Source organism: Vulpes lagopus, chromosome 8, assembly GCF_018345385.1.
Source record: "Vulpes lagopus strain Blue_001 chromosome 8, ASM1834538v1, whole genome shotgun sequence".
Taxonomy (NCBI): domain Eukaryota; kingdom Metazoa; phylum Chordata; class Mammalia; order Carnivora; family Canidae; genus Vulpes; species Vulpes lagopus.
Genome location: NC_054831.1, coordinates 16693515 through 16718173, shown reverse-complemented (window position 1 = coordinate 16718173; position 24659 = coordinate 16693515). Strand labels below are relative to the sequence as shown.

Below are 24659 nucleotides of genomic sequence, written 5' to 3'. Positions count from 1 at the left end.
CCTTTAGTCCTCACAACTCTGGAAGGTCACAGAGGTCAGGAATCGGTGCCCTAATTCCCAAGCTATGAAACCTAAGACCTTGGAGAAGTGACCTGCTTCAAGTCTTGCCTGCTCCTCACTTAAGTCTCCACTGGCAGCCCCAGTCCTCCTGTAGCCGCCTCAGGCCTCCCCGTCCTCCCTCCAGGGTGGCCTCCTCCCAACACCATACCCTCCTCCCCCTCCCCGTTCATTTAACATTCACAGTGCACTGGGATGAGACAGTTTAATCTCATTTTATCTTCATAACAAGACTGTGAGGTAGGTGGGGCAGGTATCATGAAACCATCTGGGAGGTTAAGTAGGAAGCCATGGCTCAGAAAAGTTAAGGGATTTTTGTCAAGGTCATAAAGCTAGTAGGAGTCTCTGGTTTTGGCTCGGATGTGTAAAGGGACCAAAGCGGCGGAGGACAGATCTTGAAGGTTACTACTCTGCTCTTCTCCACGTTGTCCCTGACCTTCCGTTCCGGGTTCGGTCTTCAGGAGCTCTGCTCCACAGGCAAGCTCTCTGCAGAGGCACCCAAGGTGGGGCCCTCCTGCCCCGTCCTGGGGCTACCCACGAAGGTATGAGGAGGAAGCAAGACTCCAGATCAGCCCACTGAGGAATGAAGGCCGGTTCCATCCTTCCGCAGTTACCTCACCAGTTACGTCACCCAGAGGACCAACCCCCTGAGCGCATGATTCAGAAGACAGGGATGGATCCAGCCAGTTCGCAACAGTGACACACTCACAGAGATACATGTATCATTTTGCATAGATCCACGTCTGTGACACGCCATGCCCCAGTAGGACATCGTGCCAAACCTGCTCCAAGGACTCCGGATAAATAAGTTAGTTCACATTGTCTAGGACCAGGGATTTCTGGCAACCAGTAAGGAGCCCGGGGGCTGCCACACCTGGGGGGCCTCTCAGGGAACCAGGGCTCCTCTACCAGGCTGCCCAGAGGAGAAAGATCCAGCTCTCTCCTCAGAGAGAAGAGTATCAGCAGCTTTTCCTGGCAGTGCCCAGAAGCAGCAGAGGGCAAAGGGCGAGGAAGAAGACTTCACTGCACACCCCTCCACCCAGGGTCACGTCCCGCACCAGGAGGTCTCAGCATACAGAGAGGTTTTTCGCTCGCTGCTTCTTAACCACAAATGATGGCATAAAGGTCTTCCGGAGTGGCTGGCATGGAGGTCTTTCAGGGACCCCCCTTGACTCAATCCTGTGCAAAAGGAAAGGTAGCTTTAGGCTAGGAGGGGGACATGAAGGCAGCAATGGCCACAGACTTGATGGGGAATTGCCTATCTGCCGTGGGGAGCCTGGGGACTTCGGCATGGTGCTTCCTTGCCCCACTGAGTTATTCACCATCACCCCCCATCATCTATTGGGGAATCCTCTGTGTCCCATTGCTCTCCCAGCAAATCTGGGAGGTGGCCTAAGGTTCAGCTGCAAGGGGTGAGGGCTTGCTGGGCGGACATGAGGGGGCTTCCCCTCTTCTGGCCCTGCCCCTGCCACCGTCTCACCACACATGTGGCCTCAGGAAAGCAACTGCCTTCCCCAGTCCAGTCCCCATCCTCCTCCTCTGTAAACGGGATGTGTTAGCTACTTTCTGTTTCTTCCAGCACCCTCTCCAAGACTACCTGCATCTCTCAGATTTCAAAGGGACCCAAAAAAAAAAAAAAAAACCCACAACTGGCAGTCCAATCTCAGCATCCGGGTTCATCACTCCTTTCGCTGCCCTAACCTGGGCTGGGCCCCAGGACTCACCTAGGGGCACGCCCATCAGAAGGGGCAGGGGACTCAGGGTGCTTCGGGCTCCTCCAACGGATCCGGTTGAGCAGGACTTTGACCTTGTTCCAGTGGGAGAGATCCGGCTGAGCAGAGGGTGGGGGGATCACCACAGAGCTCCTCCCCACAACGTACCCCTGACCAAGCTCCCAGAGACAGCAGGCACCACAGCCAGGACAAGTTACCCTCTCCAACCAGGAATTCCATTACTTTCTGAGTGTTTCCAGCCTTTGGGATATGTACACATCCCAACCAGCCCCTAACCCCCTCCCCATCCTGTCACCTGCCTCCGCACACACCCATCACCTACCTTGTGTCCCTGGGAGGGTGGGAAGATGTGGGCTGGCTCTGCGGTGGCCTCTGACAGCCTGGCAGGGTTGGCACTTGGCAGCCCTACTTTTAGGGCTGCTGCTGCTGTTTTTGCCCCTTCAGAAAGAGAATCAGATTACCCAGGGCCAGAAGCAGGAAGCCACCCATCAAGGCCAAGACTCAAAGGGTCTGCCTGGGGGGCCCTGGGCAGGCAAGACACAGTGGGAGATGCCATGGCCCCTCACCTGTCTCCTGTGTCTGGCTCAGCAGTTTGCGTGCCTCATTGCCTGGGGCACGAGAAGGTGGAGGTGAAGGTGCCAGGATTGGCTCCCCCACCTCCTCCTCTTCCTCTGCCTCCTCCGCTTCAGGATCCTGTGCATAGGACAGACGGGCACTTGGGACCTGACTAGAGGGCTGAGGTTGTTCTGAAGGGAGCCCTGGTTCCAGGGGTCCCAGACCTTCTCTGCCTCCCCCACTCACCTGTCTCCACCCACCCCCCACTGGCCTGTCCACCTGCAGCTCACTCACCCTTGGGGGCCTCTGGGTCTGCAGCTGCAGGTAGAGCTGCTGAAGCCTTGCCATCTGCTCCAGCACAAGGCACAGGTGTTCCAGGTAGCGGAGACCCTGCCCTGGGAGACAGGCCCAGGCTTCAGGCCCCAGGCCCCCAACCTGTGGGACAGAGTGAGGTAGGAGAGACCCCTGAACTCAGCCAGACGCCCATCCTGGGCAGCCAGCAGATGGGAGCAGAGGGGCCGGGGATAGTAGGCGCACACCACCAGCTGGCCTCCCTACCCGGCCAGGCATGGCCAGGCTGGCCCCGTCCTGCCCCCCTCCACACAGCTGGGAGTGGGCCGAGGCAAGAACAACCCGTCAATTAGAAGCAAGGAATGCCCCACCCCGAGAGAGCTCCAAGGAGAAAGAGCCAGTGAGGCCCCACAGCCAGCAACCCACAACCCACCCCCCACCCCCGCGTGAAAGGACCATTTCCATCGCACTCTTCACCCAGCCTGAGAGGTGGCGTGGCACTCACCACCTCTGCTTCTTCCAGGCCTGCCTCTAGGTCCGTTTCTGCCTCAGTGGCCTCCTGTTCCCCTGCTCCAAAAAGGGGCACATCATATTCAGTCTTGTTTGGTGGCTTCAGGGAGCAGTGGTGGGGCGGCGCGCCGGCAGGGGAAGCCGGGAGTTGGCGGGACCGCTCCAGCACCTGCTCCAGCTTATGGCTGGCCACAAGCCGGCCTAGGTGGGCGGGAGGCTCCATGGAAGCGAGGGCCGGGGGCTCAGGGCTCCCTGTGGGCTCAAAGTCCAGAGAGTCCTGAGAAAGGCCCGGTGAGGCGGTCAGGGGGCTGTCTCCAACCACCATCTCCACTCCTGAGTCCCGGGAGGCCAGTTTGAGAAGCGGCTCCTGCCTCCTGGGACCTCTCAACTGCCCATCCGCCTTCCAGGAGGCCAGCGGGCACCCCTGAGCAGCGTCCGGGATGCGTCTGTAGGTGCTGCTGACTCCAGGTACTACGCAGCCGAGCGCCAAGTCCTCAGCAACCCCATCTGCCAGGAGAGTGAGTATCAGGCTGGGCAGGCCGCCCCTGACGCCCCCAGCATTCCTGGCAGCTGGCAGCATTCCCCGCGGAGGAGTGTCCTGGGCCAGAGGTGGAGGGAGGCGAGCCACTGGGTGGCCACCGCCCCGCCCAGGTCTCTCCCTTCCCTGGCCTGGAGAAGTTAAGATGGGTTCCCGTCACAAGTAGTCTTTGTTGGCCATCACAGCCCCCGGGATCTGGGCTGTGTGGTAGGCAAAGCCTGGTAGGGCACATTCATCGGCTCCCTGTCTGGCCGGTCCCCCCTTTTGAGGGGGCAGCTGCTGCTTCTTGGGATCCCTTGTGCCCTGGAGCCGGGGTCGCCTAAGACCTCCAAGTGGTGAACGGGGAGCCTCGGTCTCTCCCACTACTCCCCACGGGGCAGTAGGGCTGTGACCTACTGTGACCACCCCCACCCCCACCCCCACCCCACGTCGGGACACGGGGAAAGGCACAGAGAAGGAAGCCTGGGGTCGGGACTGGGGTGCGAGACCAAGTCCCTCCGGGAGCTCCCGGGGAGGCGGGCTGCTGTGCTTTAAAATGAGAAATAGTGAAGATTTTTTGGAGAGCTGGGGGGGAAGGGGGGGCTGATGGGGGGCCGCAGGCGAAGCCGCGCCCGGCCCCAGGGCTGCCCTCGGGCTCGGCCCGCCCAGCCTGATGCACCAGCGCCGCGGGAGCGGACAGACCGACGGCCGCCCCCGCTCCCCTCTCCTTCGGGAACGCGGCCGCCCCCGCGGGGGGGATCCACGGGGGGGGTCAGGGCGGCCGGGATGGAGGGGGCCGGTCCACCGCCCCGGCCCGGGGGCTCCGGGGCGCGGCGCCATCCCCAGCCCGTCCGAGGGGAGGCGGCGAGGCCGGGCGGGGCGGACGGGCAGGGGCGGGGGCGGCCCCGGGGCAGGGGCGGGGGGCGAGGGGGGACTCACCCCGGCCGCCGAGCGGCTCCACCGCGAAGACGCGCCGCCGGCCCAGCATGGCCCCGACGCGGCGCCCGGCCGGCCTCCCCCCGCAGGCTGGCGGCTCCGCACGCGTCCGGCCGGGCTGGGCGCGGCCCCGGACCCTCCGCGGGGGCGGGGGCGGGGGCGGGGGAGGGGCGGGGAGGGGCCGCAGGTGAGCGGCCGGGGGCGCCGGGGCCGCGCCTGGACCCGCCGACCTTCGCGCTCCGGGCGCCCCGCTCCCCCCGCGGGCGCCGTCGGCTGGAGGTGCCCCCCCGCCCCCCGCCCCCCGCCCCGCCCCGCCCCCACTCCCGGTTCCCAGGCTGCGCCGTCTTCCTGCCGCCGAGATGCCGCCGCGGATGGGGGGCGTTGGCGGGGCCTGGACGCGAGCGCGGAAGGAAGTGGAGCCCCACGGGGCTGCGGCAGAGCCCCGACCCCGACCCCGACCCCGACCCCGGCCCCGACCCGCGCCCCGCGCCCCCCGCCGTGTGCCCGGGCCCGCCCCAAGCCCGCCGCGGCCGACGGTCCCCCTGCGCCGAGCGCCCGCGGCCGGCGCCCCCTCCTCTTCCTCACCCGAGCACCTCGGGGAACTGGGCCCGGGGGCCGAGCAGCAGCCTGGAGGCCGTGTCCCCACCCCCATCCTCCTTGGGCCCATGCATTCCACCGCCCTTCACCCCCAGAGGCTCCCAGCCTGAAAGGGGAGCTGCCGAGGGTGACCCGAGGGGCCGCCGGCCTCCAAGGAGACCTCCCTCTCCGGAGGAAGGGGACGGGGCTGGAAAAACCCCGGCAGAGCCCAAACCCCCGGGAGGCAGATAAGGGAGCTGGTGGACGTGCAAACTTGCACCTGAGCCTGGGGGGAGGGGCTGGGGCCGGAGCCCCGGGAAGGAAGTGGCCGTTAACCGGGAGGGGAGAAGACGCTTCCCACCCGGCTCTGCTCCTTGCTCCTTCATACCCTTCCTCAAGCGCCTTACGCGGGAGCCCTACCAGGGGGCCACAAACTAGAAGATTCTAACTGTATACGAAGAGGAAACGGAAGCCGGTAGCCAAGTCGGGAGACAGAATGAGAGCCTAGTGCCTCAATTACCTGCCATTCAATTACCTTGATTTTCAGGCCAAGCCCTACCCTGCTAGGCACAGGTCCTCTGGGTTGCCCCTCCTAACCCCATCCTTCTAGGCAGCACCGCTACTCCATTCCCCTTGCCCAGATATAGACGGGGACACTGAACGCAGGGCCTGGCAGGAACTGCTTTATGCTTGTCCAACAGGATGTGTGGCACCAAACCCCAGAGGCAGTGTCCGACCCCACCCCAGCCCTCCCTAGGTAGGAGGGTTGGAGGGCTGGCCCCTATCAGGTGGCTTCCTTCCTCCAAAGAGAGGGTGAGGAGGTAAAGGGGGGGAACCTTTGCCAGATCTCGCCCTGAATTTGGAGAATGTGGGGCCAGATTCCAAGCAGTCTCCCTGGTGACTCTGGGGCAAGAATGCATCTGGAACAGGAAGCCCAGCCAGCAGGAATGCAGTGTCTCAGCACAAGGCTTTGTGTGGGCTCAAAAGAACCCACACCCCCACCCACACACACCCAAGCACACTCCCTTCCAGGCCACACGCCTGCACCCCGCCACACAGATATGCCTGAGGGGTATCTGGTGATGGGGATCCTTCGTGGGGGCTACACACTTCCCTCCCATCTGCCTTCTGAAGCCCTGACTGGAGCAGCCCTGTGACCAGGGCTAGGTCCCGCCTTCGCCACCCAAAGGGCTCTGTATCTCCCACCCTCCCTACTACTGAGGGAGAATCCTTTCCCTTTGAGAGATGCTTGAAGGAATGGCAAAGCCACCCCCTCGCTGCCCACCTGACTGGTGAGCAGCTGCCCTGAGTTCCTGAGACGCATGGTGGCCGGGCAGAGTCATCTCTCAGGATGAAACCAGGGATGCCCAGCTGCCCCTCGTCCTCCGTGGGGAAGTCCCAGCTTCAGGAAGCACATTTCCTGCAAAGCTCAGCACTGAGCTAGGCCCGGTGGGAGGAAGGTCAAAGCCAAGAGGCTGGGGGCAGCTCCTGCCAGAGTAGAGAAGGCTGGGAGCCATGGTGACCTCCCTTGTGGCCTGGGAGGCAGCCTCTGCTGATAGAGGGGCAAAAACTCCCCACCCCAAACCAGAAATGCGGGATTCAGACTCCAGGTGCCATTCCCACCCCTTCCCCTTACCAGCTAGGAGTGCTTGGACCGGTTACTCATCCTCCCTGTCCACAGTTTCTTCATTTATAGAAGAAAGGGGATAGCAATACCTATCTCAGAACTGTGAGGCTTAAAGCACTTAAAACGTCTGTGTGTTAAGATTATCTAGCCGTGTAACTTTGGGAATGTCACCTTCCCATTTCTAACTAAAGGGGCTATGTTAGATGCTCTCTGGGGAACTTTTTATTTTTTTAGATTTTATTTATTTATTCACAAGAGACACAGAGAAATGCAGAGACACAGGAAAAGGGAGAAGCAGGCTCAATGTGGGACTCCATCCCCCGACTCTGGGATCACGCCCTGAGCCGAAGGCAGACACTCTACCACTGAACCACCCAGACACCCAGATGCTCTCTCAGGGAACTTCTAACTTGAATCTGTCTTCATTTCTGAAATTATTCCCCCAAATGAAAAAAAAAAAAAAAACCTCAAGAGGGCACAGCACTGGACAAATTGCAGTCTCATAATTAGATAGTTGCCACACATACACACACTATATCTGGGTCATGTGGAGTGGGCGCTCACAGCTGGCTTGGCATGGGTGGAGGGAGAGCAAGGTAAAGATCGAAGACTGCCCCCAACCTTCTCCTCTGACCAATGGGTTTGGCTAATAACTCCATCTTCCAAAGAAGTTTGCTCCCAAGCTCAGGCTGGCTGTGTAGCTGCAGAGCACTCTGAAACCTTCAGGCTCCTGCAAAGAGAGCTGCCTGCCACAACTAAAGAACTGGATTTCAGCTTCAACCCATCCAGCCAAAAAAAAACAAAAACAAAAACAAAAACAAAAAAACCCATCCAGCCTTCCAAAGGCATTCAGCAACTCACTGGCATACCCATTTCACAAGGGGCTCCTATCCCACATTTTGTTCTCCTCCACTCCTTAGGACACGGCTGGCCCACCAGGCTTGGTTACAGGTAGGGATCCGACCATGTTAATATCCCAGCCCACCTTTTCCAACCTGTCACTTCCCTGCTTTAAATTTTCAAAATGTTTCCAGAGCCTCAGGTGAAGTTCAGACCATTTCTTCTGGCATTCAAGGCTCCCATCTCCCTTTCTAGTCTTCTCTTGGTACCTCCTTCAGCCTCTGCCCTAAACTGAGCATTCCACCTGCACCCACCCCATCGGTTGGCGTCTGTCCGTTCCACCTGTCAAGTCCCGTCCATCCTTACATACAGATGACCTCTGCTCTGTACTCACGGGGCCCGCCTTGTATGTTCCACATTAGCTCTTAGCACTCATTGCCATATAGTCTTATTTCATTCATGCCATCTCAGTTGCTGCCACTTGACCATTACCTTCAGGAAAGCAACAAAAAAGGCTATATTTTTCCATATTCTCACTGTGCCAGGACCCAAGTATTGACCGAGGGGTGAATGGCCCCTTTCGGGCGCATTCTCCTCTGTAGCTCCCTGTCGTGGGCTACCTCTGACAGTAGGTGGCGCCAAGGAGGCCGTCCCGTTGCCGACCAGGTGTTCTGGCCTGGTGCACTCCTAAGCCACAGAAAGCCTTGATCTTTTCTATGAAAATAAAGGCAGCCATCCAGGCAAAAGGTGAGACAATTATAGGAAGGTGTAAATTATATCAACAGGTGCCTGAGGAGCCAACACAAACAGTCTCCACCAAGGTTCCTTCCAAAAAGAGCCCCACAGGACAAAAGCCTCTGAAGTCCATCTTTGATCATTTCTGTGAAAATAAAGCTGAGGCTGTGGCCCATTCCTCAAGCTACCTGGAGGTGGGGTGGGTAGGTCTAGAGCACCCAGCAGCACCCATACACCTTTCTGAAATGTCCTTTGGGATTAGGACTGGGGGTGGTGGGTGAATCAAGCCCTAAATCCGGTAGGGAACCTCTGGCCCCCACCTCAACTCAAACATACCTGAGGATAGACTCACCTAGCACCTAGCACTCTTCACTGATTGTTTTTGTTTCTCAAATCAACTACCAATGAAGCCAGTGGGGTCTCCCAGGGTGGGTAGGCTGGTCCCTTGGGATGGGGACTCCACTGGCCTGTCCTTCCCAGGCAAGGCTAACCTGTAGCCCTGTCCGAGGTTCTTTCTGGTGATTATCTTTCTCAAATGGGTGCAGACAGCCTTGGCCAAGTGCTGGAGGTGCTCTGGATGCTGCCCTTCTCCTGCCCACCCGGCTCATCTGGGTAAGTCAGCGGGGCTCACAGCATTCACCCCAGGTAGAGCGAGGAGCACAGAGTCCCAGGCTGGCCAGTGCCAGAGGAGTATGACACTGTCTCACCAAGCCGGGCCTGGACAGATTGGACATCCAGACCTGCCTCCTATTTCTCCTGCCTGCCCTCCAGCACCTCTCCTCTTCTCCAGGCTCCCAGTGAGAAACTCATGCCTCTCATGGACCAGGAATTATCCCAGTAAAACTGGCATCTATAAAAAAGGGTCTAGGAGGTGGGGCGCCTGGGTGACTCAGTCAGTTTAGCACCTGTCTGGGGCTCAGGTCATGCTCGGGGTCCTGGGATCAAGCTCCCCATGGAGCCCCCTGCTCAGTGGGGAGTCTACTTCTCCCTCTCCCTCTACCCGCCTCGTCCTTATCCACATGTGCTCTTTCTCAAATAAATAAAATCTTTAAAATAAATAAATAAATGGGTCCAGGAGGAGCACACAACCAAATGTGCTCCACCAACTGTCATTGTAAGTTCAAGCCCCACATTGGGGGGGTAGAGATTACTTAAAAATAAAATCTTTTGGGCAGCCCTGGTGGCTCAGCGGTTTAGCACCGCCTTTAGCCCAGGGCCTGATCCTGGAGACCCAGGATCGAGTCCCATGTCAGGCTCCCTGCGTGGAGCCTGCTTCTCCCTCTGCCTGTGTCTCTGCCTCTCTCTCTCTCTCTCTCTCTCTCTCTGTCTCTGTCTCTCATGAATGGATGAATAAAATCTTTAAAAATAATAAAATAAAATTGTTTTTAAAAAAGAGGGGAAGTTGTCCAGAAAGAGCACAACCTTCCACTAAAAGAAGCAAGCCTCTTCAGTAAGGGGGATCACATAGTGAAGCACCTGGTAAGGCAGGGGTTAATGGGAGGGAGGGAAATAAAAGGGAAAAAATTATGCCAATAAGGACTTTCTCCCCAGTGGTAGAGAGAAGCTCGTCCCCAGGGGCCCGGGCTGGGAAGGAGAGAAAGGATCTACTTTGTTTTGTCCATGTATATATATTTATAGAGCTCATATGTGAAAACTATACAGAGTGAATACCTTTAGCCTCTGGCCCACCCCTCTCTTTCTACATATTTATCTCTGTGTCACATCCCCCACCTAACCCCTGTTGCACAGAGATACCCAATGCAGTGCCCACCTCAGACTTTGGTGCACAGCCTGTCCTGCGGGGGAAAGTGAGAGTACCTAGCAGAAGCCTGGGATGGTGAGACCGTGCATGAGGACAGGTCCCAGGCCCTGGCCTCACCTAGCGCGGAGGGCAGAACCCCACCACCTGCCACCACCCTTCCCTGCCAACTTGCTTTTGGCATGGCCTTGCTATATAGGTGCCCACAGAGTTGAGGGCAGGCTGAGAGCACAGCCAGGAGCTCAGGCCTGGGAGCTGAGGGTGGGGGGTGAGGAGTAGCGCTGGCGGGCATGCTTCTCACAGTACAGCTCGTCTCCCACCCAAAAGTGCCCCCGCATCTTCAGGTTCAGCCCACAGTCTGCACAGGAGTAGCAGCCCGGGTGACGGTAGCGCCCCTCCTGGATGCGTACAGCATGGTTCCTGCAGGGGCGATGGAGAGGGGAGAGCCATTAGCCTGGGGCGTTGGGGTGGAGATGGGGCGACAGGCAGGACGCTGCCATTCTCATTTCCCAGTAGCCTAGTTCCCAGCCCAGAGTCAGGGAAGATCCCCAAATCTCAGACCCTGGACTCCCTGAGGCTTCCTTTGGGGCTCTCACTTCAATAACTCCCAACCCCCACCCCTAGGACCTCTAGTTTAAAAAAAAAAAAAAAAAAAGGAGTCCTTTCTCCTTTACACAAAGGCAGACATACTCTATCCTGAATTTTCTGGGTTGTTAATGGAGCAGTGGTTCTCAAAATGTGGTCCCAGGTACCAGGACCCTCAGTATTGCAACCCCTAGGGACAAGTCGGAAATGCAAATTCTGGGGCCAGGGATCCCCAAAGAGGAAGCTCTGAGGCATGGGCCAGCCATCCGTCTAACGAGCCCTGGGGAGCTCTGCCCCCTGCTCTGAGATACACCACTCGCATCTGCACAACAGGCATGAGCTGTATCCCATCCCGCAGGGGGATCACAAAAGCCCGCAGAGGCTAAAGGCTTTGCCTAAGGTGAGTCATCAGCTCGTCAACACTGCACACTGCATGTTAAGAAATTTATGGCAAAAAAAAGAAAAGAAAAGAAAAGAAATTTATGGCAGGGGGAGTGGGCTTTCAGCAATTTGCCAGAGAATGTGGCTGCATTATAATGCCACCCACTGAGAAAAATGAACCTACCTCTGGAAAATCTCTTTCCAAAGGGGGTGAGGGAGGGGGAAGAGCAAAATTTTCCAGGAGGAGGCACCTCATCTAGAGGCAGATCTCCAGAGGCTTTGAGATTATTGGAGAGCAATCAGAAGCAGTAGCATTTCTTCTTCCTCCTCCTCCTCCAGGGTGGGGGAGAGAGACCAGGAAGGAGGAGATGCAGCAGGAAGAAGCCAGCAAGGCTGTAAGAAGCCTGAAAATAACCCACAAACCCCACCCCACCCCTCCAGGGGCCCTGACAGGCTGTTCTCTGCAGAGTCCTCCAGAGGGCATCCCAGGCTCCACCCCCACCCCCCACCCCCACCCACCCCCACCCTCCGCAGGGCCCTGCCTGGGCGTGCCTGCCTCCCAGCCGCCAATACTCACACAATGCTGGTGCCGCACTTCTCACACGTGTGGAGCTTGGGTGGGGTGGCCAGGGCCCTGGAGGTGGGCAGGGAGGACTGGGGGCTCAGCAGGCTGGGCAGGAAGGCAGGTGTGCCACCTGGGAGGGGTGGGGGGTGCAGACAGACACATTAGAGTCATCCACCAGCGGCAGCCCCCAGGCTGTATTGATCCTTGCACACTCCTCGCACACGGACTCCTAAGAGGTGCTCTTACGCACCTCCAAAGGAACACTGGGTGTGAGGCAGGTAGGTAATAGAAGAAGAGAGTGATCACGGCAGCTCCTTGGCTAAGGCACAGTCAGCCCAAGCTAAGGGATCCGAAGAGCGTCTGTGCTGTGGCTACCACCTCCCACCAAGCAGGCGTTTCCTCTCGTGATCCAGTCGTGATGATATTAATTAAAAGATGGTAATAACAGATAATAGCAGCACCACAATACCTTTATACAGTTTTCAGAGAGCTTTTATGGACACTGTTGCATGTGAGCCTTGGAACAACACTGAGATGAAGCACAGATGTTCCTGGGCGGGTATGGTCCCTGTTGGCCGCCAAGGACGCCAAGGCTTGAGCCGTGGAGTCACCGACTGTCTGTGCTCCCCCCACCCCTCTCCCTGGGCCCCGTCCCGGACTCCACCAAGGCCTCAGGGTGATGATGCACAAGACTGGCTCCCTGCCCTCTGACCGCAGTGAACATCCCGGGAGCTGAATGTCAGAGTTGAAAGGAGCCACCAGATACTGTGCTGGTGAGGCTGTTGATCCTCCCGACCGCCCCACCGTCTGCCTCCCTGTAGCCAGTGCTCAGGCCGGGCCTCCTCGCCTCTCCCCTGCACGGGGGCAGCGCGCACGCACACACGCACACACAGTACAGCTACAGCCACCTCAGGAGCTGCGCAGGCCTGTCTGCCCATCAACAGCTCCTCTGGGGCGGACAGGTGCCCGACTGCGCTCGGCCCACGCTCCGCACACCCCTGGCCCACCCGACAGGCACAGTAAATGTCTGTCCAATGAATCACCGAGTGGCCGGCAAGGGCCCGTCCCTCTCTTCTGCTCACTTCGGCATCCGGGAGGCAGCGCCTGGCATTATGCACGCGGCCCTCCCGGGTCAGGGCACTCCTCAGCCGGGCACACGACACCTCTCAGCCAGGACGTGACCTCCGAGACCGCCTTCCGCGCTGCCAGGCCCCGCTGCTCGGGCTCCCACACCAAGCCCCCCAGCTGCCAGCCAGCCACAGCCACCACAGGCCGCGGAGCTCCCTGCCACCATCTTTTTTTTTTTTTTTTTTTTGGTGTCCTCTCTGAGGCCCCAACTCCCAGCCGCCATCTTAAGGCCGTTTGTTAAAAGTCTTGATCTTTCTTCAAGAGTCAAGTCAAACCCACCTTCGTCTGCGAAGCCCTGCCTGGGGACCCTGCCCCCCACCTTATGCTTCCCTTGACACGCTTCCTGATCCCAGCGAGCACCTCTGGGTGCACCCCTACCAGCACCTGTGGGTGCACCCCTACCAGCACCTCTGGGTGCACCCCTACCAGCACCTGTGGGTGCACCCCTACCAGCACCTGTGGGTGCACCCCTACCAGCACCTCTGGGTGCACCCCCTACCAGCACCTCTGGGTGCACCCCCCTACCAGACCGACCAGCGTGAAAGCTCCTTTCGTGCTGGAACCCCCCTCTGGTGTCTACTCCTGTGATGAGCACTTAATACTAGTTCAATATCACGTCCAGTCGGGGCCCAGGGGTGTCCTGCTGGAACCTCCTTCCTACCCTGGGGGTTGGAACCCCCCACCCCCCTCCCCCAGGGACTCACCTTTCTCCTCAGCCTCCAGGGCTTCCTGCAAGAGCCGAAAGGAGCTGGACTGCCGGGGGGCCACCCGCCCCTCGCGATTTTCCTGCAGCATCTTGTAGACTTCGGAGTCCTCGTCCAGAAGGTGGCTTCCCCTTTCGGAGTCCGCACTGCGGGGACGGGGACGGGGACGGGAGGCAGCCAGGAGTGAGGGTCCCTCCCTGGGTCTGAGCGCCAGCATGGGGGCAGGGAAAGAGTGCCCCAGGGGAGACCCAGGGGAGGGGATTCCGGGGGGACTCCGAGGAACGCCAAGCCCCCCCCCCCCACCTCCCCACTACCCCATCCCTCTTCTCTGGAAAGCCCGTCGGCCTCAGGCCCTCCCAGGCCCTCCGGGACCCCCCCTCCCGGGCCCCGCCGGTACCTGAGCCTGGGGCTGGAGGGACAGGGACACGGGGAAGGCGGCAGCACCAGCACCGCCGCGTCGCCAGCGCCGCCGAGGCCGGCCTGCAGGACAGCGAGGCACCAGGGGAGGAGTCGCGGCTGCAGCCTCGGGCCGTCTGCCCGCCCCCAGGCCCACCACCAGGGGGCGCGCGGCCCCCGCTGACCAGCAGGGCCCCTGCAGGCCCCGGGGTACCGGGCAGCCAGCGGCCAGCACCCACCTACACCCACCTACGGAGGTGCAGAGGCCCCGCCAGGAGATTGGGCAGGGGCTGGACAGCAGAGGGGAAGCAGATCCTCCTGCGGTGAGGTCGGGGAAACATGGAGTGAAGGGCCTGAGACCCCTCCAGGGGCAGGGCTGGGGCTGCACCTGGGACCTCGCCCCTGCACAAGCCTCCTGTCCCAGGTGTGGGCTGGTGGGCCTCTCCTGGCTGCCCTGGAGCCTTGGGGGGTCAAGCCCATTTGCGGCCCACGTGCCAGCAGCAGTGCCCCCTCTCCAGGTGTGTGCTGTCCATCCGGGGCTCTTTACACTTGCTGTCCAGTGGAAATCTTGCCTTCGAATTCCCTGTTGCTCCCCTTTCTGGCCTGCACCTCTGCACCCACCCCTCCTCCCCTGCTTCCTATCTCTGGCCACCCCCAGGGAAAGAGGGAGCCCCACCCAGCCACAACCAGACAGGCCACAGCATACCATGCTGGGAGCACAGTTCCCCAGAAGGCCAAATTCCCTCAATTTTATTTTATTGTATTTTATTTTTTAAAGATTTTATTTATTTATTCATGAAACACAGAGAAGCAGAGACACAGGCAGAGGGAGAAGCAGGCTCCCCACAGGGACCCCAGTGTGGGACTTGATCCCGGGACTCCAGGATCACACCCTGGGCCAAAGGCAGGTGCTCAACCACTGAGCCACCCAGGCGATCCCCAAATTCCCCTCAATTTTAAAATTCAAAATCAGGGACAAATTATGGGATCAAACGATAAAGCCCTATGAATTTTTAAGCTAAAAGCAGAAACTTGAGAGTTTTGAGAAGACAGCCCTAGACCCTCACCCCTGCAGCCCCCTTCCACCTGCCTACATTCCTCGTGCTCTCAATGCCACGCAGTCAACATGGTAAGATGGTTTCCTCAGGAAGGACAGTCAGCCCCTGCTACTTAAGAACCATGTCCCGTTGCGCCATCTGAAGTCAGCACGTGCCCACACAGGGGCAGCGGCTAGCCAGGAGGGGGTGCTGAAATCCACCCAGGCGCTCTTGGCAAGCCAAGTCCCCGTGCCAACCAGCCAGAGGGGTGCTCCCTTCACTTCACATCTGCTCACCAAGGCATGTGCCCACCCAGACGTGGCAACTTCCAGTTTCCAGAAGGGCACCATAAAGGCTGGTGGTGTCCTGTGCCCTGGGCTCAGTGGAGCCCCAGCCAGCTCAGGAGCCAGCAGCAAGGCCCTGGCCCTGGCAGACTGGGGTGGGGGCACCTCATCTACAGTCACCTCTACCCCCCTTCCTCCTGAAAGACCACTGTGCCCTGGTGGAAAGGGGCCCAACCCCCTTACTGGGGAGCAGCTCTGCCTTCCTCCTCCCTCCCTCCTGGTCAGCTAGGGACACCTGCAGGAACCTTCATCCCCAAGTACAGGGGGTGAAAGGGCTCATCTATAGCCAACACCTCTCAAAATGTGTTCTGGTGAACACGGGGACGTTAATAAGTGAGTTGCAGGTGTAGGGCAGGGAGCGCCAGGAGAAATTCTGTTGTTAAAGTAAGTTTAGGAAAAATAAATAAATAAAGTTTAGGAAATTAATAAAATTAAATCTATTTCTCATGGGACTTCTTAGAGCCTTGAAGGTGCTAAAAGTACACAGTGACTCCTAAGAGGGAGGTGTGGGGCCCTGTGACTCCCACACCATCTGACCACAGCCTCCTTTATAGGCCAGAATGCAAAGCTTCATTGGGTTAGGAATTTCTGTTTATCCACCAGTGCATCCCCAGGGCCTAGAAGGGTGCCTGACACAAAGCAACTGCTCAATAAAAGTTTGTCGAAGGAATGACCACGGTCCTCAGGCCAAAGAAGGAAACTCAGAGCATGGAGACTAACTCTGAGGTCCAGAGAGAGCAAGAGGGGCTTATCCAAGGTTAGATGGTGGCGGTGGTACTAAGCCACGTCTCCCTACCACCCAGCCCAGGGCTCCTGTTTACACAGCATGGGTGGTCTTCAAGTCTTTGCATCGGGTCCCTGAGGGCTTCTGAAAACACATATTGGTGCCCCTGCTCAGCACCCTCACTCCTGCATCTCAGGCTAGGACCTGAGAATTAGCATTTCTAACAGGTTCCAAGGTGCTGCTGCGGGCTTGGGAGCCACACCCTGTACCACCAGCATCTCCCATTTGCCCAAGTTAGGGACGCTGCAGGGAAGAAGGCCAAGATGATGGACCCTCTCCAGCCATGCCCTGGGCCAAGCGGATTTTCAGCTGGTCTCCACCCCAAAGATCTCCCAGAGAAGCCCCTCCCCTCCCCACCCCACCGCCACCCCAAACATGCCAGGTCTTGCTGGTACACCACTTTCCCATCTCCCTGGCTTATCGTCCCCTAATCTAAACCCTACCCAGTCCTACCTCCGACGTCCAGCAAAATTCCTGACAAAGCCTTCTCAGGCCACCCAGCCGACACTCCTCTCCCCTCCCAGAATGCCTCCTGCTTTTATAATTAAGACCACACTGTTCAGTTCTTAATTGTTCCAGAACTGCTTTACATGTTTGTCTTATCTCCCAACTACATTTCACATTCTTTAAAGACGGGGATCTTATCGAAGGCATCTCCATGCCCACACTGCCTGGCAGGCCACTGAGTAGGCCCACAACGAGTCACTGGAGGGGCCCTACCATGGGCTCCCCCACAGGAGCCCTCCCTCTCCTTCTCCAGAGCCCCCAGTTTCTAATACCCTCCCCCAGCCATCTCCAAAGGCTCTGCCTTCTGGAATGCAAAATCAACCGGGAGGTAGGATTCCAGCGGCTGGGCCTCATCCCCTTCACCCCAAGGCTGGACATGCCCCCCCCCAACTCTGCCGCCAGCAGCTGTGGCCTCACTCCCTCACTTCCTCACCCCTGCCCTTAGAGAGGAGAAATACCACCAAGGCAGGGAAGGCGGGGCCTGTCACCAGTTCACAGTGGGACCCAGTGGGGGGTGTCCAGGGTAGAAGGGCAGGGAGGGGGGCAGACAGAAAGTAAGCCAAATGCAACTTGAGGCAGAACCACTGTCCCACTGGTGGTGGTTCTCTGGGCTGAGTCAGAGGAGGAGGAAGGGGGATGGGGGGACAGGAGTTGGGGGTGGGCATGGGACTTGGAATGGGGAGGAATGTGTTCAAGAGATGCAGCCAGAGCCAAAGGGAACCATCCCAACAACAGCAGCAAAACTATTTCAGCCCTGGCCCAAGAGAAACACTCAGGAAGGGAGGAAGCTAGCAGGAGGAGGGGAGGCGGCAAGTGGGAGTGCAAGAGGTAGAAGGCGGCTGGGGACTGGCCAGGCAGGGCTGGGGCACAGAGAGGGCGGCCCACCACAGACACAACGGCCTCCTGGCTCCGGAGAGGGGTGTGCTTGGTGCTGGGAAATGGAGGCCCCAGCTGCCCAAGTGGGACCTGAGTGGGTCCTGCTGGTGGGCAGCAACCAACCAGGATGGGAGGCTCTGTCCTCCCCCCAGGTATCCTCACCTGGCGGCTTCCAGGTCGGCCCCCATAGGAAAAGCGGTCAGCAGCCGTGGGTCCCGGGGAATGTGCCAGGTTCTGGAAACTGAAATGCAGGCAAGGGCAGCTGGGTGCCAGGCATCCCCCCACCCCCGCCTGCCTCAGGGACACAGAGCGTGTGCCCTCAGGCTCCCCTAAACCCAGCTATGGAGACTGAGGGGCCTGGTCTGGACCCCACCCTGTGCGCTCACCTGCGGCTGACCACAGCCTCCCCAGGGAGGGTGTGCGGGCTGCTGGGGGGCAGGGCAGAGAAGGGGCTGCCCGGCTGGGGGCTGGAGGAGCAGGGGCTGGAGCAGGAAGACCGCAGGGAGGACTGGCTGTCCGAGTGGGTCCTCACAGAGCCCTGTGGAGAGAAGGCTGGGAGGGTGGCACCCAGCCCCTCCCGGCCCTGCCCCTCAGGGCTCCCCTTCACTTCAGGGTGCTGGAGTTCCCAGAAGGCCCCATCCTACCTGGAAGCGAGTGGCCAGCACTTCCACAGAGCTTTCCCCGTTGGTCTGCCTGGGGGAAGAGGCCCGAGACCTGAGGAGAGGCCGGGGGGAGGCAAGTCACAGGAGTCCTGGAACCCTCCTAACCTGACAGGGGCTGCAGATTCCAGCTGGTCCCACAACAGATTCTCAAGATTAGTAAAATGTTCAAAACGTGGATATCAGGTTGTCAACTTGCAACTTTGCCAAATTCAAAACAAACAATCATTATCAACAACCACCGCCATTTCTCCAAGGAAAGGACAGTTTAGCATCAATATGTAGACTGGACATACTTCATAAATTCAATTTTGTTAAAAACTCCTCACAGTATCCCCTGTCTTTTTCTTTTCTCTTTTCTTTTTATTCCTTTTTTTAAAAGATTATTATTTATTTATGTATGTATTTATTTATTTATTAGAGAGACAGCATAAGCAGGGGAAAGGGCAGAGGGAGAGGGAGAAGCAGACTCCTCAATGAGTGTGGAACTCCGACGTGGGGCTCGGTCCCAGGACCCCAAGACCATGAACTGAGCCAAAGCCAGATGCTTCACTAACTCAGCCACCCAACCACTCCTCTTTTTTTTTTAAGTAATTGCTATGTTCAACATGGGGCTCAAGCTCACGACCCCGAGATGAAGAGTTGCATGCTCCACTGACTGAGCCAGCCAGGCACCCCTCTTTTAATTTTTTTTAAAGATTTATTTATTTACTTATTTATGATAGACATAGAGAAAGAGAGAGAGAGAGGCAGAGACACAGGAGGAGGGAGAAGCAGGCTCCATGCCGGGAGCCCGATGTGGGACTCGATTCCGTGCCCTGGGCCAAACGCAGGCGCCAAACTGCTGAGCCACCCAGGGATCCTTTTTTTTTTTTTTTTTTGCATTTCATCCAGACTTTGTCACTGGTCAGCATCAGTTTGTAGATTAATTTTGGGGGAGATTGCTGATTTCACATCAATAATCCTTTATCTTGCACCCATGGAGAAACTGAAGCCCAGAGAGAGAAAGCGATTTCCTAAAGCCCAACAATGGTCAGGCCAGCCACCCACTCTCCTCTGCCCAGCCAGATGCTGTCCGCCACCAGCTGCTAATGGCTTGGAATACCTTTGAGAGGGTCATTCCTGGTCCCTTCTGAAGCCAACAAAGGGTGGAGCCTGTGCCTCCATCCCCCCACAGGACCCAGAGAGCTAAAGCAAGAAGCAGCCCCAACCCCCCCACCAATCACCAAGTCACCCAGAAAAGAGGTGCCCTTACCTCAGCTCCCTGGGGACCCCCCTCCAAAGCCCTTCCCACTGGAGCCTTGAACAGGAAGCCATGGGAGGGCTGGGGCTGGCTGAGGGTGAAGAAAAAGCCCACCATGTCCCAATCCCACTACACCATTCCTGGATGTTGGGTCACTTCCAGAGAGGTCAACAAGAACCTCAGTCATCGCACACCACAGCAGCCACAGCCTCAGCCTCCCCAGGGAGGGGTGTGGAGCCAGAGTGAAGGGAGCTCAAGCTCGGGCTCGGGCTCCAGTCCAGAGTACTGCTTCCTGCCATAGAGCTTCTGGGTGCCCAAGTGGCCTCCTGATATGGGGGAGACTCGGAGGGTTTAGGAGGAGGCCAAAGAAAGAAGAGGCAGGGAATCTTGACCTACCCAACATGGAGCTGGAGGCCTGGAGGGATTCAGCCAGGCCCACTCCCTCATGGGACTGGGTCCCTCTAGAAGGAACTGTGAGGAAGTGATGGCGTCAGCAGCTCCCTGCCCCTCTGCCACCCCACTCTGCAGCCTCTTATAGACTTTGGTCCCCTTCACATATGCCATAAGCTACTCTCCACCCTCCTCTTCTAGGCCCCACTCCTGCAAACACTCATGAGTCTGAGGAGGGAGTCAGGACGGGGCCAGGGTCATGAGAGCATCACGGAAGTCAGCTTCTGCAGCACTGTGAAATGGTGGGGGGTGAAGAGATGGCATGGAGCCAGGGCCCAGAGAGAGCCCAAGTGAGGGGAGGGGATGGCAGAGAGGCTGGAGGTGCCTGACTCAGGTTCAAGGCTTGCCCAGAGGGTTCTCCTGGCTGGGGGATCTCCCAACATTCTTGCCCTGTGACTCACTTGGACGCTCCACCCCAAGGAGCCACCTGTTCCCCCCACCCCCACAACCAGGCCTCCAGGCTGAAAACCCAAGCCTAGGAATCTTCCTTCACCAGCACAGCCCCCAGAGGCAGTGGGGAGGGAACGAGGGGTCCTATGGTGAGTGAGCTCCCAGACCCCTCAAACCACCCCCAGGATCAGAACCAAGGCCATCCTCTGTTGGAGACAGGGGCCCAGGAGACCCAGCCTAAGGCACACCTTTCCCCTCTTCAACCCACTTCATGCCCACACCCTGTACCCTGCGCACTTGGGAACCCGTCAAACCCGGGCATCCAGGTGGCTGATGCCAGCCTGCCCTGCCCATGGCTGCATGCCCAGCCATGCACAGGGACACCCCCCAGCCCACCCTGCTGCAGCCCCAGAGCCTGGACCTTCTCAAAGATGAGCCCAAAGGGCCCAGGAAGGCCGGGGTGGGGCTGAGGGCAGGGGGGTGAGGACAGCCGCCGCCGTGCAGCAGGCTGGCAGAGAGAAGAAAGCTGGCGGGCCCAGCGGAGGTGGAGGGCCTACCGGTCTAGCTGCAGCCGCAGGGGTGAGGGGCTGTGGCGGATCTTGCTCTGGGCCTCAGCATGGAGCATGCCCTCGGCGCTCTCCCCGTTGATGGCCACGATAATGTCGCCAGGCCGGAGGTCAGCAGCCTCAGCCTTGCCCCTCTCGGTTACCTGTAGGGGATAAGATATCCCTGCTCAGACAGTGATGACATTCCCGTCGGGATGGAGGAGAGGGGGTTTCTCTCTGTCCTGCCCAGGGAACACAGACGCTGGTTTGAAGCAGGCTGCCCTGCTTCCCACTTTGTCCCCCAGCCCAGCAGGCTCCACCCAGCTGATCGGCTCATGCCCTCCAAAAGCTGGAGGGGAGCCACCCCCCTCACCCCAGCACTGGCGCTCTCACCGGGCCTCCCGAAGAAATGGCAGCATTTCAGGGACTGTACTTGGAAGTACTTTAGGATAGAGAGCCCTGCCCGTGCACATCACACCATGCAGGTGGCTGCCTGCATGCAGCCCGTTGGCACGAACGCTCCCTGGCCTGGGCCTGGGTCAAGAGGAAACTGCCAAGGACCTGGGGCTTCTGTTCTAGTAAACTCCCCAAATGGCTGCCAGCAGGTATAGGGTTGGTGTCCAAGGAGAGAGGAGCCCTGTACTTGGCCCAGCTCCCTTTCACTCCCTAGAAGTCTGTTCCCGGAGTGGTCATCGCATCCCCATGGCAATGGAGCCCCAGTCCTCCCCAGGCTAACACTCCCAGCAGCAGACCTCTGGTTCCGGAATAAACAAAGAAGGGTGCCTGTGCAGAGCAGGGTAGACCCTACCTCTGGGGGGTACCTCCTTAGCTCCTGGAACTAGCCCTTACCTTGGTCACCATGATGGGCGTGTGGAAATCCCTGCCCCCAGTGATCCGGAAGCCCCAGGGCCCTGGCCCCGCCACATCCACCGTCAGCGCCATATCTGAGGAAGCAGAGGGATGGAGACGCTGTAAGGTGGCAGGAGAAGCAGAAGAGAGGGGATGACAGGTCCAGTGAGCAGCCAGTTAGGGGCTGGGGGGGGGTGAGGGGGAGGGTAGAGGAAGTGACTAACTCCCTTCCTCACCCCCCAGTTTCACTTCCCCCCACGCTGGGAAGCCATGACTCTGAGTTCCCCCTTCACCACCACCATCTCCAGCGGCGCGGCTTCCAGAGGGCAGGCTGTCAGGGTGCCTCACGGGGGCTTGCGGGATGGAGAACAGGAGAACAGGCGGCAAAGGCCTAGGCAGGTGGTAGGAGATGTCACCGCTTCCTGCCTCTCCCCCTCCTCCACCAGCAAGGCTAAGTCGCTTCAGGGCCCGCTTCCTGTCCCCAAAACTGACTGCACAAGGTACTTCCTCCCCACTCTGGGGGAGGGCAGTGTTCTGGGAACAGGAGTGATAGCAAACAAGGGGATGATGCCACCGCAGACTGTCCCAGTAGTTGGCTGGGTGGGGACTGGCCCAGGGTCCTCAGAGGGGCCTCCTGGCTGCCTGCCTGGCCCCTGGCAATGTGGTCCAGATAGGCAAGACTGGGCTTCCCACCACCCCCAGCGGCCTGCTGCCCTCCGAACAGCCCCAGCCAGAAGGACGGGCTCATGTGCCCGGCTGGGCACATCCACCCCCTGGCAATGAGCAGCAGGGTGAGCTGACTGATGCTGCCTGCTAGCTGGCGCCCCGGGCCTCCCATCCACTGCCCCTCCGCTGGGCAAGGGAGTGTCCTTGCAGACCAGCCCTTGTAGGATTTCCTGAGCCTCCAGTTATGGAGTCAGGAGCCAACCCAGGCAGGAAGCTGTAATGCCAGCCTGGGCCACCACCCTACCCAGCAGCCCCCTGAGGCTGCCCCTGGGGAGGCCCAGAGACCGCAATTGCTGTCAGAATCGATCAAGGACGCTGGGGCCGCTTTCCAAGTTTAAGAACCTGGGGAGAGGGCGCTCAAGCAAGAACCGGCTGCCTGCCCTCTCCTCGGCCTTTTGCCCAGGCCTAGCCCCTGCCCCTGCCAGGTCCCGGGCCCGGGCCGGCGCTGGCAGTGCGCTGAGCCCCCGCGTTCTCAGACCTTTGAGCCGGCGGTGGACTCCGCGCCCGGCCCGCGGGGAGGTGCCCAGCCCGTCGGCCCGGCTCTCCCAGCTCCGGCCCCTGTGCGCTCCGGGGCCCAGGTGCCCGCGGGCCGGGCGTGGAGCAGAAGCGCGGGGATGAGGAAGGCCGGGGAGGCTGCGGGGAGGGCGCCGGGGCGCGGAGGGGGCGGCAGCGCGCAGAGCCGCCAGGGCCCCGGAGCCGGCCGTGCGGACGGCGCGCAGGTGGGCGCGCTCACCTGGCCCCGCTCACCTGGCCGCGCTCACCTGGCCGCGCTCACCTGGCCGCGCTCACCTGGCCCCGCTCACCGGGCCGCGCTCACCTGGCCGCGCTCACCGGGCCGCGCTCACCTGGCTCCCGCTCACCCGTCGGGCTGGGCGGCCGGGCCCGGGAGGGAAGGGCAGGGAAGGAGGCCGGGTGAGGAGCAGCCGCCGCCGCCGCCGCCCGACTCTGGGGAGAGCCCGCCCGGGGCTCCGGGACCTGCCTCCGCCCATGTGATCCCGGGGCCGCCCCTGCCGCCGCCTCCTCCGCGAGCCCGGCCCCGGCGGCCACCTGGCCCTCGCCCCGCCGCGGCCTCCCCCGCGGGCCCCTGCAGGCTGCGGCCGCCCCCCGCCAGGTGCCCTGCGGCTCCGTCCCCCCCCGGGGCTGCCGCCCCCCACGCTCTCCCAGGCCGGCCGCGCCCACCCGCCTTCCCAGGGCCTCCCCCCGCACCCCGGGCCGGCTGGGTCCGTCTGCGGTCCGCCCGGCTCCCCCGCCCGCTCCGGGCTCCGACGCCGGCGCGGGCGCGGCCGACACCCCCGGGTCCCCACGCGGGGCCGCCCGCCGCCCCCACCCCGCCCCCGAGGCCTTGGCGCTCCCGGGCTGCGGCTGCTGGGGCCCGCGGGGGCGCTGAGCCGCGCGGCCGGGACGCCCGCAAGCCGGCTCCGCTCCGGCGACCTCCCGAGCCCAGGGCCGCGGCGGGGGTCGCCGGGCACTGTCCCAGCTGGCGCCGCTTCCCTTCCTGGCTGCCCTCTGCTGCCCTGCCTGGGGTGCGCCAGCCGCAGCAGGCAGCCCGGCCCCCGCTGCCCGTGTGGCCCCTCTCGCCAGCCACCTGGAACCCAGGCTCCGGGGCTAGGGAGACGGCAGCCAAGGGAAGGCCCCAGCCCCCAGGCCCCAGCCCCCAGGCCCCGGCCCCCAGGCCCCGGCCCAGACCCCTCTGGCACACGGTTCCCCAGAGCCACACCCGGGCACCTTCACCTGGAGACCGAGGGTCACCGGTCCTGGCGCATCTCCCGCCGGCCGGCACTTTGCACGGTCGCTGTGGGGCTGGGCTGTTTTCAGGGAAGCACACCTGTGGGCACAGCTGTAGGCTGCCTGGCTCGGGAGTGAGTCATTCCCTCGGCTTCCCCCTGCGAGGAGTGCCTTCCACCCTGCCTTCCACCCTGCCTTCCACCCTCCCGCCACCCTCCCGCCACCCTCCCCGCCTACCTCAGCCCCGTCTCATCCTCCCTGCACTGACCGCGCCATCAGCGACAGCGCAGCCTCCAGCTCCCTGCTCGGGCTCCCCCACCCCAGGTGTGAAAGCCACTCTCCCACCCCGCAGTCCCGGGCCTCCTGGATTGACCTCTTTGCAGGACACCACTGCTCTCCCTGCCACAACTAGACTGGAGGCCCTCCAGGGAGCAGGAGACTGCTGGACAGGCAAGGGCCGCCTTGGAGTCGCACAGACCTAGCCTCAAATGTCAGATCTGCCTCTTACAGCGTGACCTTGGGTAATTTCCTCAGTTTCCCCATGGATAAAATGGAGATAATGCATACCTTACACACCGGTCTGCAGACTGTCCTCCCACATGAAGCTGCTGACGGGCAGGTTCCTCTTA

General features: G+C 60.3%; 2 protein-coding genes across 19 annotated transcripts; both read right to left on the bottom strand.

The window, feature by feature from the left end:
- Window positions 1-248: 248 nt before the first annotated feature.
- C8H8orf58 (chromosome 8 C8orf58 homolog) lies at window positions 249-6786 on the bottom strand. 8 transcript variants are annotated; one of them, XM_041768019.1, is made up of 7 exons: window positions 6461-6786; window positions 3142-3653; window positions 2640-2780; window positions 2357-2483; window positions 2113-2228; window positions 1782-1888; window positions 249-1236 (listed from the first exon to the last, which is right to left on the bottom strand). In XM_041768019.1, the coding sequence occupies exons 1-7, from the start codon at window positions 6516-6518 to the stop codon at window positions 1125-1127; spliced, it is 1173 nt and encodes a 390-aa protein (XP_041623953.1). In that variant the 5' UTR covers window positions 6519-6786; the 3' UTR covers window positions 249-1124. The 8 variants fall into 8 exon arrangements, with proteins under 8 accessions (XP_041623953.1, XP_041623955.1, XP_041623949.1 ...); XM_041768021.1 differs by lacking the exon at window positions 6461-6786 and adding an exon at window positions 5711-6364; XM_041768015.1 differs by lacking the exon at window positions 6461-6786 and adding an exon at window positions 5185-5679 and having other exon boundaries at window positions 3142-3815.
- Window positions 6787-9692: 2906 nt separating this feature from the next.
- PDLIM2 (PDZ and LIM domain 2) lies at window positions 9693-24167 on the bottom strand. Of its 11 annotated transcripts, none has more exons than XM_041767979.1 (10): window positions 21816-21961; window positions 21580-21674; window positions 20743-20894; window positions 18088-18136; window positions 17830-17981; window positions 17606-17684; window positions 13897-13979; window positions 13500-13645; window positions 11680-11797; window positions 9693-10556 (listed from the first exon to the last, which is right to left on the bottom strand). In XM_041767979.1, exons 2-10 carry the CDS (start codon window positions 21670-21672, stop codon window positions 10379-10381), a joined length of 1050 nt encoding a protein of 349 aa, XP_041623913.1. In that variant the 5' UTR covers window positions 21673-21674; window positions 21816-21961; the 3' UTR covers window positions 9693-10378. The 11 variants fall into 11 exon arrangements, with proteins under 11 accessions (XP_041623913.1, XP_041623923.1, XP_041623924.1 ...); XM_041767989.1 differs by lacking the exon at window positions 21816-21961 and adding an exon at window positions 24037-24167 and having other exon boundaries at window positions 9696-10556; window positions 18088-18157; XM_041767990.1 differs by lacking the exon at window positions 21816-21961 and adding an exon at window positions 23512-23534 and having other exon boundaries at window positions 9696-10556; window positions 18088-18157.
- Between the last annotated feature and the right edge of the window lie 492 nt (window positions 24168-24659).